This window comes from Manis javanica, chromosome 6 (genome assembly GCF_040802235.1).
Source record: "Manis javanica isolate MJ-LG chromosome 6, MJ_LKY, whole genome shotgun sequence".
NCBI lineage: Eukaryota > Metazoa > Chordata > Mammalia > Pholidota > Manidae > Manis > Manis javanica.
The window spans coordinates 82,519,937-82,536,514 of record NC_133161.1 but is presented as its reverse complement, the minus strand read 5'-3'; the positions used below and the strand labels follow the sequence as shown (position 1 = coordinate 82,536,514).

Below are 16,578 nucleotides of genomic sequence, written 5' to 3'. Positions count from 1 at the left end.
TGTCATCATTATCCTCTGCCCTGGATCCCCTAAAATACTTTCCTCTGCCCCAAAATCTCCATTCTCACCTGTTCCTTGTCCAACCATTGGAAAGACTATCACTCAGTCACTTAATGGAATGCAAAATAATTATTGCAATTATAGTTGACTACAACATTGTAGAAGTATATAACCATGGTCAGCACCAAACACAGATCTCAGTGACTGAATTAATCATTGCATGTTCTACATTTTCTAAGGTCCCTATTCATTTTTACTACAAATTAATTAAGCCTGAGGATGAATGTTGTTTCTTTCATGAAGTCATTTTTCTTACAAAGCACATTATTAAAAATATTGTTATAAATTAGAGACATTTTTAATCAAGAAATATATAAAAAGATTACAGTGATCTTCCCATGGGTGGTCAGACAGCATTTTTTTTTCTCTTTAGGTACCGAGCATTTTATAATATGCATTTATTATTTAAGTTATTAGAAAAACAAAAAAATTGCTAAAATAGAAGTTAAATTTTATTTACAGTCAATGTTATATCTATTTTCTCCCTTTTTATTCATTCTTACTTGCCAGCAAATATATGCTTATTTTCATATGCAGTAATTTTATACATATATTTCAATTATGTATTTTTATTATCAAATAATCATAATTAACTTTGCTGTCAAAGACAAGACTATAGACTTTATTTTTATTTTAAGACATTAAGGACTTCATTAAATGTATAGTGTCATTGTATCCTGACATCTATTTATAGAGGTACCTGGAAATTGATTACATAATTGCAAATGATAATATGTTTCTCTGGAGATAAAGCACAGATGAAGTATGATGTGTATATAATATGTCTATGTCAAGGGTATCTGTAAGCAATTAGAGTTGTGTTTATTTTGTTCACATTCAAGTTTTCAAATTTAATCATTTTGGGATTCTGTATATAGTATTTTCCCCTAAGACATCAACTCAATCCAATTTTATTAATAATAGTTATGTTTGTCTCATCTTGAGTTTTGTAGACAGTTTATCATCATGAATCATGTTAATGGGAAAAGAAAGAAGTCACTAATATCTCTTTTATATTTCAAATACAGATTATACTTATTTATGTATATGTTAATATCTACATATATATTACATATACTTGCTAGGCTAGTATTTGTTGAGAATTTATTATGTGCTAGACACTGGAATAATCATTTTATACATTTAACACCTTTTACTTCCCAGGAGGTTTGATTTCTTTTTACCTATAGTTCATATTTATTGAGCATGGTATATGCTACATACCATCCATTCAATTTTTAAAAAATAACTCAACACTTTTTAGAAATATAAAGTTTAGATATTTTTTGCTAACTTGCTTGAGATCATATAACTAGAAATGGGCAAGGCAGATTTTCAAACACAGATGTATCTAACACTGAATTTTGCACTTTAAACCACTTTATGATTTGTCATCAGGTAAGGAATCCATAGTTGTTAGAGGAGAGTTTTTAAAGCAACAGTTATAAATGTTTAGAGAGCTCTTAATTATTTGATGTTGTTTTTAATCTTGACAACAATGTTCCAATTAAAGTATTAATCCCATTTCAGTGATGAAAAAATCAAGTCCCAAACAGGTTAAATGAAATGCTCCCAGTTTAATACATAACTGAGCTGGGTCTTGAACCATAGCTACTTCCATCATGCAGCTTTACAGGAAGGGGTTGATTACCCATGAGACAATTCCCACACTATCTGCTGATGCTGAGTGTGCCCCTCCACCACTCTCCACAGAACAAAACATAAAAGAAAAAACAAATCAGTTGAGTTAATTACTGAAAACCATTTTCTGGGTCCCTTCCATTTTCATTGTGCTGCCTTAGTTTCTGTCCACATTATTTCTGACCTAGACAATTGCAATGGTTTCAATTCTATCCAGCAAATATTTACTGAACTCATTCTTTGCAAGCGGTGTACATGGTGCTGTCAATACTGGAATGAATAGATTAAACTCTTGCTTTCAGAGAAAGAAGGGCATAATATGTCAGGCTGTGGTGTAGCGGATGCTTTAACAGGATTATAGTTTTCAAAGCTTGCTTAAGAAGGAAAGAAGTGAGAGTGAGTAATGCTGACCTAGGTGTAAGGTTTGAGAGGGGATGTCATTTGCACTGGAACTTGCAGAATAAGCTAGAGATTTTGACAGACAAAAGCATAAGGAAAGAACATTCGAGTGGAAAACGGAGCATGGACAAAAAAAATGGAGGTATGCCAGTATAGGACTTCGTTGAGGAATAGTGCCTAGAGAGGGTGCATGATTATTGTGTGCTGAACCAGAGATGCAATTAGAGTTGGTCTGTCATCATGCTCATCTTCAGATGAGCAGTAGAGAGTGGATTTAAGCATACAAATCTCAGAGCCAGATGACCTGTGTTCAAACTGTGGCTTTATCTTTACTAAGCTGTTTGAACTTTAGACATTTACTTAGCCTCACTGTGATTAAATCTTTTATCTAAATAGTGATGATAATATTTGCAGGTGGGCAATATACCAATAAAACACTTGTAATAATGTCTGGCACATAATACATACAGTGTTAGCTATTACATTGTCTCACATGCATTTTCAATTTTGATTGTCCGTACAATCTCTGTAAAGTGGACAGGGCATTTGTCTTGCACAGAACTTAGTATAGGTCCTGACCATAGCAGACATCCATAATAGGTTTGGGGAATGAGACTTCTGTGAAATTCAGTATCATGGATGTTGTCTTATCATTGTTTAATTCTCTTTCAAAACTATTTAATGTTATGAAGCTAAATGAAAAATCAGGCTGCTAAAATTATGTAGAATATACATATATGTGTCATATAAGAAAATGTTGGTCAGTATTTCTTTGGTCTAGGGAATAAATCAAGGTGTTTTGATAAATGTATTCCTCAAGAATATATATATTTTCCAGTAGTTTAGCATTCTCTGGTCACATAAATAGGGAAACTGATATTCTACAATTAATAAAGTTTGGCATTGTGTAAATATAATGCATATATGTCTGAATTTATATAATACTGCTTAATTTTTTGACAATATCTTACAGCATTTACTTAGCACATTCATTATGCCCTATCTCATTGGATATGTTTGACAGCATGTGCTAATGCTTAAGCTCAATTTATTTTGAGTATGAATAAAATGTTAAATTTAGAAATACAAGGAGCATAAAGGAATGTGAATACAAAAGGGCAGAGAGGGAAATGGAAGGTAGGTCATGTTTCCTTAGCTGAGGCAGAAAAAATTAGTATATTCCTATACAAGAATTTATTTTCTTCATAATATTAGTTTATTATGGCATTAAGATATATTATTACCTGGATCAAATATTAAATTATATTGAGTTATTTTCTAGTAACTTGTTTTTTATTACTTTAGTTAAAATTTTATATGATTAAGATGATCTAAATGAACAAGGGATGCTTGCTTGATTCTATGTTTTTGTTTTTTCTTTCAATTGTTACAGCAGTATGGATTTTAACTGTCACTAGTTTATGTTTTGCTTAATAGATGATTAATGTAATATTTAACAGCAAAACAATTTAACCAAAATGCATTTCTAATATATGTGCAAAATGAATTTATTACAAGCATTGCTAATCTAAATTGTCACTGTCTGAAGAAGTGACATCTGCACTGACATCACTTGAAAGGATGAGTAGATGATTCCCAGGCTAAAAAGACAGGAAGAAAGTTGGACAAGAATACTATGTGGCATGTACCAAATGCTGAAAGAGGGAAATGGTACAATTTACTTGAATTTTGGTATCATTGAAATAAAAATAAGAGGAAATGTTAACACAATACCTAATAGAGGTGTCACCAGATCCAATAAACCTTTCCTAAATATCTTAGCTGCAATGTGTTTTTCTTTGTCTTCTGTGTGTATCCTTAGCCTCTACTATATTCTTCCTAGTGAGGTGGCAGCTAAGGGTGCAGGATCTGGAGCTATACGTGTGTGTGTGAGTTAGACAGTGGCCTCCTACTTGCTGGTAGTGCAGCTTTTGGTAAGTACCTTAATCTCTTAATGATTCAGTTTCTTTATCTTATCAATGTGGATGATGACAATAATGTCCACCTTGTAGCATTGTTATGAGGATTAAAATAAAGCCCTTAGAACAGTGCTTGGTCATTTCATTAAATGTTGGCTATTATCACTTGATAATTCTGGCATATATGTCTCATCATCTGTAGTATATTGGAAAGACTCTTGAAAGTAGGGCTCCATCTTATTCACCTCTGGTTTCTTCATAAACAACTGATTTATGCAAATTAAAATATTCAAGTCCTGTGTTTCTTTAAAATTAAATAGTAAGTAATTAGGTGATATTTACTCCAAGGAAATTAAGAAATTCTCAAATATTTTATATCATTGGAAAATGTAATAACAATACACTGTTCTATAGAACTTCTAAAGACCTATTTAGCTTCATTTCTACCACTGGCCTTTTTCCTGTGGCCTGATTAAAGGACACATTTCTGTAAGTATGTCATATGTATGGAATGAGATGGAGTTATCAAGTGTTCTCTTCTTTGGCAAAGACACAGCATGCATTTGAAAGAGTCATTTTGATTATTATTTCCCAGGACCTAACAATGTTGGCTATATTAGAACAGAACCCTCCACCATTACTTCTATTTTGCATACTAACTGGCTGTAAAACAGAATCTAAAGATATCCAAGAAAGACATTACAGCATGACAAAACTGGGAGAGATGTAATCATGTACTGGAAATTTCACCTAATAACTTCTAATTATAAGACAGCAAATAACAGAGCATTTGTATTTTGCTATAGGTAGAAAGAAATCAAATGACTTGCCTAAGATTCTTTAGAAAATCATCAATTTTTGGAAAGAGAATGTGCAAAGGCATCTAAATCCTACATTGTCTGTGACAGTTTATGAAAATGGTAAATGAAAATCTTTTTGAACAAAGAACAATTAAATCCAGTAATATAGCCACAGTATATTATTGTGGCAAAAGGCAAGGCATGATTGGGTACATATAAATAGAAAAAATATCTACAACAAAGAATGAAAGAAAATAGTTTAATTCATGCACAATTATTGAAATAATAGATTTAGGGGGCCAAAAGAGCTTTCGCTATAACATTATAGTTATATTTGCTACTGGTTTCACAAAAGGCAACTGTGATGTACTCCTTACATTCAATATTTTCACCAAATTTCTCTGGATTTTTCCCCTCTACATTTGGTCCAGCAGATCTCATGATAGCAACTATGCTTCTTCTGCCCATTTTAAAATTCCTACACTGAACCCTATGCCTATCCCTAACCCTCAGCCTAACCTTATCCTAACCCTGACCCAAACCTAACCCTCACCCTAACCTACACTGAACCCTAACCCTCACCACTTACATTAATTGCTCACTCTTATCCACACCTGCACCCACACCTAACCATAAGGATAAACCTAAACCTAACACTAACTCTAACATTAAAAACAAAACCTACATTAACAATAACCCTACCCTCACTCAACAATGAATACAAAACCTAAACCTAACCTTAAACTTGACAACTCACCTTAACCCGAGATCCTCACCATCACATGCACACACACCTAACAGTAACCCTAAACCTAAACTTAACCCCACCCTAGCATTGAACCCTAAAACCTAGCACTCACTGTAAACATATCTTCATCCTACACCTAACACTAAACATAACCCTAACTAGCCATTAACACTCACTGTCAACCATGTAGAACCATAAAGCTAAATATAACTGATGATAACCCTCAGCCTAAACCCAAATCCTTACTCTGAGACAACCATAACTTCATCCTAAAACTAAGCCTACACTGAAATGTAACCTTAACATTACCCATACCCACATCCACACACTCAACTTCATGTTAACCAACACCACACCATAATAACCCTAAACCTAAATCTTGTCCTAGCCCTAACATTATACCTGAGCCATATCTCTAACCATAACTCTATCTTCACCGTATGCTGAAGCCTAAATGGAACACTAACACTAACCATGGCCAATTGCCCTAACCCCTCACCCTAACCTCACCTTCACCCACACTTAACCTAACCCTAAACATAATCCTAACACCAACTTTAACACTGCACCCTAAACCTAATTCTAAATTAGGCAAAAGGCAAGGCATTGCCTCAAATATCCTCAAACTACATCTAACTCAAAACCTAACCCAAACCCTGGCCACTTGCCCTAATGCCTCACCCTCACCCTCACCTTCACCCACACCTAGCTGTAACCCTAAACCTAATCCTATTCCCAACCCTGAATCAGAATCCTAAATCTAACTATAACCACACTACACCTAACTCTAAAGTTAACCTGGACCATAGTCCTAAGACTAACAATTAACCCTCACCCTACCTGCACTCAAATGGAACTATAAACCTAAAAGTCACTCTGATGCTAAACCTCAGCCTGAAGCCTTATCCTAACTCTGATCTAGACCATAACTTCATACTAAAACTAACCCTACACCTAAACCTAACCATAACCCGAACCTTACCCCAAATCCCTCACCCACACCTACTGGTAACCTGAAACCTAAATCTCACCCTAAACCTAACATTACATCCAAACTGTATTCTAACCCTATTCTCATCCTACACTGAATCTTAAACCAAAACCTAACCCTAACCCTGGCCACTCACCGTAATCGGTCTCCCTCACCCTCACCTTTATGACCCCTGACCATTAGCCTAAACCTAAACCTAACGTTAAACCTAACATTAAAACCATAACCAAACTATAACCGTAACTCTATTGTTACCAAAAACTGAGTTCTAATGCTAACCGTAACCCTAACCCTCACTACTCATCGTAATGGCTGATGGTCGACCTCAATTTCACCTATAATGAATCATAACCCTACACAGAATCTTAACCCTAACCCTAATGCTAACCATGGCCAATCGCCCTAATGCCTCACCCTAACCTCACATTCACACCTAACTTTAATGCTAAATGTAATCCTAACACCAACTCTTAACACTTAACCCCTAAAGCTAATTCTAACCGTAATCATATCCTCACCCTACAGCTAACTTTAAACCTAATCCTAAATCTAACACCCTAAAATCCAGCCCTAAAATAGAATCCTAAACCTATATCCAAGCCCTACCATATTCTCAACCTTACACCTAACTGTAACCTAACCCTAACCCTAGTCCTAAAACAAATCTCTAATACTTACCCTCACCCACATTCATACAGAATATTAACCTAAACCTTACTCTGATGCTAAACCTCATCCTAAACTGATATCCTAACTCTAACCCACACTATAACTTCATCCTAAAACTAACCCTACACCTAACCCTAACACGAACCTAACCCTTACCCCAATTCCTTACTCACACCTACCGGCAACCTGAAACCTAAATGTCATCCTAACCCTAACATTACAGCCAAACTCCAACTCTCCCTGTAACCCGATTCTCACTCTACACTGAATCTGAAAACTAACCCTAAACCTAACCCTGACTACTCAACCTAACTCCTCACCGTAACCTTTACCTACCCCAATCATTAGCCTAAACCTAAACCTAACACTAATGCTAACATTAAAACCATAACATGACTCTACATGTAACCTGATAATCACCCTACACTGAATCTTAAATCTAATTCTAACCCTAACCCTGGCCACTCGCCCTAACCCTTCACCCGCTCCCTCACCTTAACAACACTTAACTGTATTCTTAAACCTAGTCCTAATCCCAACCCTAAATCAGAATCCTAAACCTGACTCTTATTGTAACCATATCCTCAGCCTACATCTATCTCTACACCTACTCCCAAGGCTAGCCTCTAATCTTTACCTTACCTGTACTCATATGGAACTGTAACCCTAAACCTAACTCTGATGCTGACCCTTAACCTAAACCCTCAATATTAACTTTAATCTATACCATAACTTCATCCTAAACTAACCATACCCCTAACCCTAACTCTAAACCTAACCCTTAACCCCAAATTCACATACTCACCTTTATCTTCACCCTCATCTATGGATAACCTTAAACTTAAATCTTGTCCTAAATCTAACCTTACAACTGAATCCTAACTCTAAGCATAATCCTACACTGAATCTTAAACCTAACCCTAACCCTAACTGGCCACTCACCTTAACCACTCAACTTCACCATCACCTTTACCCACCACTAACCCTAACCTAAACCTAAACCTGATGCTAACCCTAACATTAAACCATAACCAAACTCTAATCATAAACCTATCTTCACTGAATACTAAATGCTAAATCTGACTGTAACCTTAACCCTGGACACTTGCCCTAATGCCAGACCCTCAACATAACCTTCACCCATACCTAACTGTATCCCTAAACCTAATCCTAACACCAACCCTAAGTTGGAACACTAAACCTATCTCTAACCATCACCATATCCTCACCCTATACCTAAATCTAAACCTAAACCTAACCCTCGTCCTAAGACTAACCTCTAAAATCACCATCACCCACACTCACATGGAACCATAACCCTAAATCTTACTCTGATGCTAAACATCACCCTAAACTCATATTCTAACTCTAACTCACACCACAACTTCATCCTAAAACTAACACTATACCTAATGCTAAACCTAACCTAACACTTAGCCCAATTCTTCACCCTCACCTTATCTTTACCCTCACCTACTGGTAACCTTAAACCTAAGTTGTGCCCTATCCCTACCATTACAATTGAACCCTAACTCTAACCATAACCCTATTCTCACCCTATACTGAATCTTAAACCTAAATCTAACACTAACAACGGCCACTGGCTCTAATTACTCACCCTAACCTCACCTAAACCTTACTTCACCCACATCTAACCTTAAACCTAAATGTAATCCTAAAATGAACTCTAACACTGAACTCTAAACCTAATTTTAACTGTAACCATATCCTCACCCTACACCTAATTCTAAACCTAACTCTAATCATAGTCCTAAGACTAACACCTAACCCTCACTCTCACACACACTCACACAGAAACCTAACACTAACCCTAGTCCTAAAAGTCACCTCTAACCTTCAACCTCATGCACAATCACATGGAACCATAACCCTAAACCTAGCTCTAATGCTAATCCTCAGACTAATACCATGCAATAACTCTAACTCACACAATAACTTCATCCAAAAACTAACCATACATTAATCCTAACACTAAACTAACCTGTACCTCTAGTTCTTCACCCTCATCTTTATCTTAACCCACACCACAATGCAACCCTAAACGTCAACCTAGCTAAATCTAACACTAAACCTGAATTGTATCTTCAACCATAACCCTATCCTCACCCTACACTGAATCATAAACCTAAAGTTGATGAAACCCAGGCCACTCACCGAAACTCCTCACCCTTACCCTCACCTTTGTACACAACGAAGCAGAAGCCAAACTCTAAAACTAACATTAAAACCTAACCATAATCCTACTCCTATACTTAACCCTAATCCTAACAACCCGAATACTAATATGAACAACCCTAGCCCAAACTGTTATCCTAATCTTAACTGTACCCATAACCCTAATCTGTATCCTAACCCTAATACTAAATTCAACCTACACTGAACACTAACCCTAACCCTACCCTAATCCTATCCCTACTCCTAACCTCTATCCCTAACCTAACCCTAACCCTAATACAAACTCCTAATCCTCACCCTCACAGAACTATAACCCTATACCAACCTCTGATGATAACCCTCACCTAAACCCAAATCCTAATTCTAACCCACATTGTAATTCACCCTAAATCGAAACCAATACCTAACACTAACCATAACGTCTGACCCATCACTCTCACCCTTATCTTCACCCACACCTCACTCTAACCCGAAACCTAAATCCCACCCTAAATCTAACATTAAACCCAGGCCCTAACTTCTACCATAACCATTTCCTCACCCTACACTGAACCCAAAACCTAATACTATTCCTAACACTAGCCACTCACCTAACTCCTCATCCCCACCTCACCTTCAAACACACCTAACTGTAACCCTAAACCTAAATCTAACCCCAACTCAAACACTGAACCGTAACTCTCAATGTAAACATATCCTCACCAACACCTAATGCTACTCCTAAAAGTAAGACAAACCTCTGACCCTCACCTTCATGGAACCGTAACCCTAAACCTAACTTGATGCCAACACTCAGCCTAAACTTAAATCCTAAATTTAACCCACACCATAACTTTATCCTAAACTTAACCATACACATAACCCTAACCCTTACATTACACATACCCCCACATCCTCACCCTTACCCTTACGTTCACCAACACCTCACCATAACCCTATACCTAAATCTTGCCCTAACTCATAACTTTACAGCCAAACCCTAAATATAATCATAACCCTATGTTCATCATACACTCAACCTAACCCTAAACCTAACCCTAATCCTATCCTCACTCTACATTGAAACCTTACCTTACCCCTACCCCTACACTTAACCCTCATCCTACCTCTAAAACCTAAACCCTAACCCCAACTATAATTCTAACCCTAAGACAAACCCCTAAGTCTCACCTCACACTCACTTACTATACCCAATCAATATATTTCAGTCTCACGTGCATATTAACATATATTTCCATAGTCATTCAATTAATGTTGATGTCTATAACAGACAATAGAGTTGATAAGGGCCAGAACTGTGTCTATTTTTATATAAATTATGTCTCTAACAATTAAGACTATTCCATATGCAAAACAGGTGCTCAGTCAACATTTGCTGAATGAATGACTGGAAGAATGAGTGAATTCATAAACCTCTTTACCAAGTTATTCGCATAAGAGTAGCTGATTTTGATATTTGCTTCCATTACATTACTTTTCATGATTGGAGAAAAGAACATGAAATGATATATATGCTTCATTATAAACATTAAATGTGTGAATTAAAGATATGCTCTGTGTACTTCTTTTATAATAGTCAAGAATAATTAATGTGTCAGAAAGCAATATAGACTCTTTATATGGAATCCCATCTAAAGGAATTACAGTTTGTACAAATGCACAATGAAAAATTTTCATATTTATATCTACCTTGGTCTTTGTTTTTGTGGTTATTTTTAATTAACAAATATACTGGTCATCACTGGTGAATTATGCCTCTGGAATGTGATGGCTAACCACTACCCTTTTGCAGAGAATCTTTCTTTGGAAAACCCACATGGTATCTGGGAGCTGCTCCAGACACTTGCATTATCATTATTTTAGCAGCCTGCTGAGAATTCTGCAAATTGGAACTGCTGGAACAGGGGTTATTACTGAAATCCATCATGAAAAATGTCAGGGTGCAACAATGAAAGCAAGGAAGGAAATTTTTACCTAGTCAGGAATTCCTAAGTTACAGTGTTTAAGAATTCCAATCTCTTTGCATTTACATTTTTTACCATGTGTCCAGCAGAAGATTTAAAACAACAGCACCCTTTGTCTTACTCTTGGCTTCACTCAAGGTACATGGATTCTAAGACCAAATATTTAAGTTTTGCATTCTTTTCAGTACTTACTGTGGGATCTTTGCCAGCCATTTTGCACTCTTCAACTTTGATTGTAGATGCTGGCCAGAAAACCTGCTCAGAAAAGGAAAAAATGTTTGCATGATCTCACTTGTATATATGACAGCTCAATGCTCTTCAATTTTTACTTTATCCTAGCAGATTTTTTAAGGTATTTATATATTTATATTTCAAAATTCATATTTATAATTTGAATCTATAATAAAGATTTTATTATTTTATTCTAACAATTACTTTTTTATTTCTTCCATCAATTTTTCCTTTAACAAAAGCTTTTCAATAATGTGTGTCCATTTACTGATGGTATAGTATTTAAATAAAGTCATTAATGTGCATTATAGAATGTAATTTCCCTCCTTTTGATTTATAGTACACTTTCCCCAATGGCTTATATCACAGTGAATTTATATTTATATTGCTATCTTGGTTTACCATTATTTTTAGTAAACCACACAGCCTGGCTGGTAGATTTACTTAAAATGGCCCCTAGGTATTTCAACAGCTAAACTAATGTGGATAAAGTCCAAGAGATTCTCTCTCTGGGATACTGTGCTAGCATTCTATGACACTGTAGCCTTGGGTCAAGTCTGATGGTGATGATTATCTTTTTTAATTGTCAGACTGTTGCCCATTGTTAAAATAATTCTGAAGTCTCCTTGCTGTGATACATTTATAATTAGTCTACTTTTATTTCTTTACTCCAATGAAGTTTAGTTTATTTCTTTGTTGTAAAATAGAATGATAAATATAGGGCACTCTTGGTCAAAGAATAGTACATTTAATAGTTGTGTTCCTCTCACGGCCTTCTTAAATTACATACAGATGATGAAAAGGTAGCTCTTCCTTTAATCTGGCCACTTTTTCATGCTATACTTCATGCTTCTCTTTTTCTCTTTCTATATATGTATACACAAGAAGTATTTTCTCATTTAGCTTCAGGACTTAGATTGTTAAAAACTCTGGAGAAACTAAATTAATTATCTTTTCAGTCCCTGAACTAAGTTCTAACTTCCAATTATTTATAGATATGTGGCCAGTATTTTCCATTGTTCTAATGAAATAAAAAGGTTTTTCACTGCATTTAAAAATTTTAAAGAAAAAGGACCCTGAGAGGCCAACATTGCCCTCATGAAAATGATAAACTTACACTCAAAGGTTCTTGACTTATATTGTTAATATTCAAGGAAAGAATGTGATCTTTGCTGCCCACATATATCCGGTCCTGATCTTCATCCATTAATAATATCCTGTAATCTAAAGGATGGTGGGATAGGCTGAAGTATTCAGAGGTCTTCGTTTCTCGAAGTTCTGCAATAGTGAAAAGAACAAGTGAAAACTGAGTAGTATTTTGGTTCTATTATTATATTATTTTAATGAAAATTACTTTTCATGAAAACTATGTTGAGTTACATTTAACAAAAGAGTCAAGATACATTCTTTCTGCAATAATAAAATCTTTTTAGAATAAGGTTATGTTAGTATTTTTATTTATTGCCTCTATGCTTCAGTAAAACATAAATAAAAGCTGTAATATTACAGTTTATAGTAATGCTATTTGATTATAAAATTATTCATGTTTTGCAAGAATCTCAATTCAGTTTTACTACTGGCTATTATCAGCTCAAAACTACTTAAAACAGATCAACTAAAAAATACAGTTAAGTGAGCGGACTGAACAAAATAACAAAAGCAATAACTTTGTGTGAATGTCTTCCTAGCCTCTCAACATTTTATTGTTGGACTCAATATTCATCATTTTAAGTTTGATATTTCTTATTCTAAATATTTACCTTACTTTGTCAACATAATTCAACAGTTTAATGCATTTTTCTATAAATTACTTGGAAACAAACAATTTTTCCTGTTATTACTCCTTCAGAAGGCAATGTCATTTAAATGACAGTATGCCTATGTATATATCAAGAAGAAAACTATGAATTTTCAGATGCTCTGAATTTTCAGGTTTTCAGTATCTTAATCATCAGTGACTCATGTTCATTTAACTTAATATAAGTTAAATATGTGCCTGAATTGAAGACAATTGATGCTCCATGAAAAATTTTTTAAATCAATAATCATTATAGCAGATTCAATTTGCTTTCTAGTCAAATGCTCCTTTGCACAGTTTAAGACTTTTCTATTCAAATGGTTCAGGATTTCTTTTTTTTTTTTTCACTTATGATCTTAAGAGTGACAAACTCTACCAAAGAGTCTGCTTTCAGGGATTATTGTTTCAGTGATGAACTATTTCTAAAGTTTTAATCATTGAATCACAAATACATTTCTGTAAGTTCTGATAGGCTGTGGTTTGACTCTAATTAAAATAGAAAATTATAAGAATTCTCATAGGAAGCCAATAACTATATTCTGTGAGCACTTGGGCCATATTTCACACGTGTAGAGAAGTCACAAATATAACCTGTTTTCTGGTCACACCAGTTCAGAATTTCTGCCATAATATCCTTAAAGTAGTTTAATATCTAACTAATAATCTGAAAATGCCCAGGGAGTAGCATAGTGATCAGAAAGCCTAGCTGTGACTCCAAACTTCCTGTGAGATTGAACAAATTACTTAACTTCTCTGTGCCTTGATTTTCACACTTATAAAAATAAATAAATAACAAATAATAAAAAACAGTAATAGTACTGTCTATGGAGAGTTGCCATGGAAATTAATTGAATACCTGTAAATACTTGAAATGAGTGACAGATAAAGTATTCAATAAATCCTATGATTATTACTGCTAGTATTATCAGGTTTTAATCACTGATTATAAGAATAATATACGGAATTAAATAAGTACATATTTTCTTTTTTCTTTTTTTAAAATCTAAGGTGCTAGATCCCTAAAATTACTAGTACATGATCCTAAAACATAGGCTCTATTACTCTGTCCATACAATGATAGTAAAATGTAGAATTTTTAAGTGGAAGAAATCATTAAGAAGCTAGAAAAAATTGTTTGGGAATCTTGAGAAGTAAATCATGAGAAGAGGCAAGAACGAAAGACTGAAAGATGATTTAAATGAGATAAGATGACAGATTTTTGTAAATGGAGGATTTGGGAGGCTGAGCAGTGCAGCATGCCAACCTAGTTCTTGAGCCTCACCAGGCATCAGGTGATGCTTTTTGTTGGCAGCTGTGGTGCCCATGGCCCAGAAACGAGAACAACTTCCTTCAAGAGGAGAGCAAGAAGGTGGATGTCATTCCAGAAAAAAGTCAGCCCCTGCTAGACTAGATGTTATGGCTCAAGTAGCAAAGAATATCCAAGAGCTGAGAACATCAGAGAGAAAATGGAATCCAACAAATGTCACTCAAAGGGTGAAGAAGGGCTGCCTTGTCTTTGCATAAAATCCAAGGTGTTTACAAAGCTTGCTTTTCATCCTATGGAGGAGATTCATGTTTGTGCAATTTTTCTGCAAAAAAAACAAGAGTAGGGTATAGCTTAGAGTACAGAATAAATATCCCACAAATACCTTGTGAATAAGTAACTCTCCAGTAACATAGACTATAGAAGTAAAATGTGACTGAACTTATGGCCTCTGGGGCCCAACCCCTACAGTGTGAATCCTGGCTGTGCCATTTCATTTCTGTATGTGGTTGGCAAGTGCCTTTATCCCTCTGGACTCCAGTGTCTTCATCTCTAATGTCAGGATAACAAGAGCACCTACATCATAGGGGTATTGTGAGGTTTAAAGTGTTAGCATACATTAAGTGCTTACAAGAGTGCCATCCTATAGTAACATAGGTAACATTATCATGAACTGGGACAAGACATCAAGCTTCAGGAAGCAGAGTAAAAACATCTCCTTACACAAGGAGAAAATATGGTGGACTAGACTGACTGATTTATATTTATTAACATCGTTAATATATTTTGTTTCACATGTAGAATCTATTCAAATTCTTTGATCAGGAGAGTAAAATAATGAAATAAATATCTGTAAGGAAAACAATTTCAGGGTGCAAGATAATTTTAGAGTATGTGAGACTGGAAAACTAAGAGGTGCTGTTTCAAGTCTGATGTTGATAAAGCCCTGATATGCTAGAAGTGGAAAGGAAGAGTTGATGTGAGGAATATCTAAAATAAAGGATTTGGAATGATCTTATATGAAGTTGGTCTGGGGTTTAAAGGAAATGTAAATGAGTGCCCCCCAACACTGTAAACTAAAAACAGGAGAAATGAAAATGCTTTTACTACTTTTGGGGGATTCAAAAGAGAAATTATTTTGGCAGAGATTACTTGAGTGTTGATAGGGTAAATTCAAATCAAACATGTAAAATTAGATAAGTAATTTGCCATTATAAATAACATATCTGCAGGCGGATATTTTCAATTTTTCACATGGATTATGTGAAGATCTGAGAGTAGATGTCTCTGAGGAAGCTCTGTGTAGAAGTTCTGAAGAAGAGTAAATCCAAGGTGAAAAGCAAAACACACTGATGCACTGATTGATCCAAAGAGAGTAGCTTTGTAGTTGAAACTACAGTGAGTCATGATGTACAGCGAACAGTGTGGTATTGTGGAGAAATACAAAATTATAGTCAGACACTTCTTTTTTTTTTTTTTACTGAAGAATCATTTACATACCATCTTATATTGGTTTCAAGTATACAACACAGTGGTTCAACAGTTACTCATATTATATCCTCACCCTGACTAGTGTGGTTACTATCTGTCAACATAGGAACATGTTACAGAATCACTGGCTATATTCTCCATGCTGTACTACCATCCCTGTGACCAACTTATATTATGATTAAGAATATTTGTGTCCTTTTATCCCCCTCACCCTCCTCCCCACCAAAACCCCAATCCTTCCCCTATGGTAACCAACTGTCACTTTTCAGTGTCTGAGTCTACTGCTATTTTGTTCATTATGTTTTGTTTTGTTTTTACATTCCACAAGTAAGTGAAATCATATGGTATTTGTCTTTCTCTGCTTGGCTTATCTCACTTATCATAATACCTTCTGGGTCCATCCATAC

At 35.1% G+C, this 16,578-nt stretch overlaps 1 protein-coding gene across 2 annotated transcripts in view; it reads right to left on the bottom strand.

Moving 5' to 3' along the window:
• The window catches only part of SEMA3C (semaphorin 3C), a 184,804-nt gene that overhangs the window by 72,817 nt on the left and 95,409 nt on the right, over positions 1 to 16,578 (bottom strand). Inside the window, exons 2-4 of one of the 2 annotated variants that reach the window (XM_037021662.2) lie at positions 14,699 to 15,005; positions 12,736 to 12,896; positions 11,580 to 11,642 (exon numbers count right to left, since the gene is read on the bottom strand). In XM_037021662.2, coding sequence (XP_036877557.1) covers positions 11,580 to 11,642; positions 12,736 to 12,896; positions 14,699 to 14,741 — 267 coding nt within the window. In that variant the 5' untranslated portion in view covers positions 14,742 to 15,005. The remainder of the gene's footprint in view (positions 1 to 11,579; positions 11,643 to 12,735; positions 12,897 to 14,698; positions 15,006 to 16,578) is intronic. The other variant, XM_017667246.3, reaches the window with a different exon arrangement.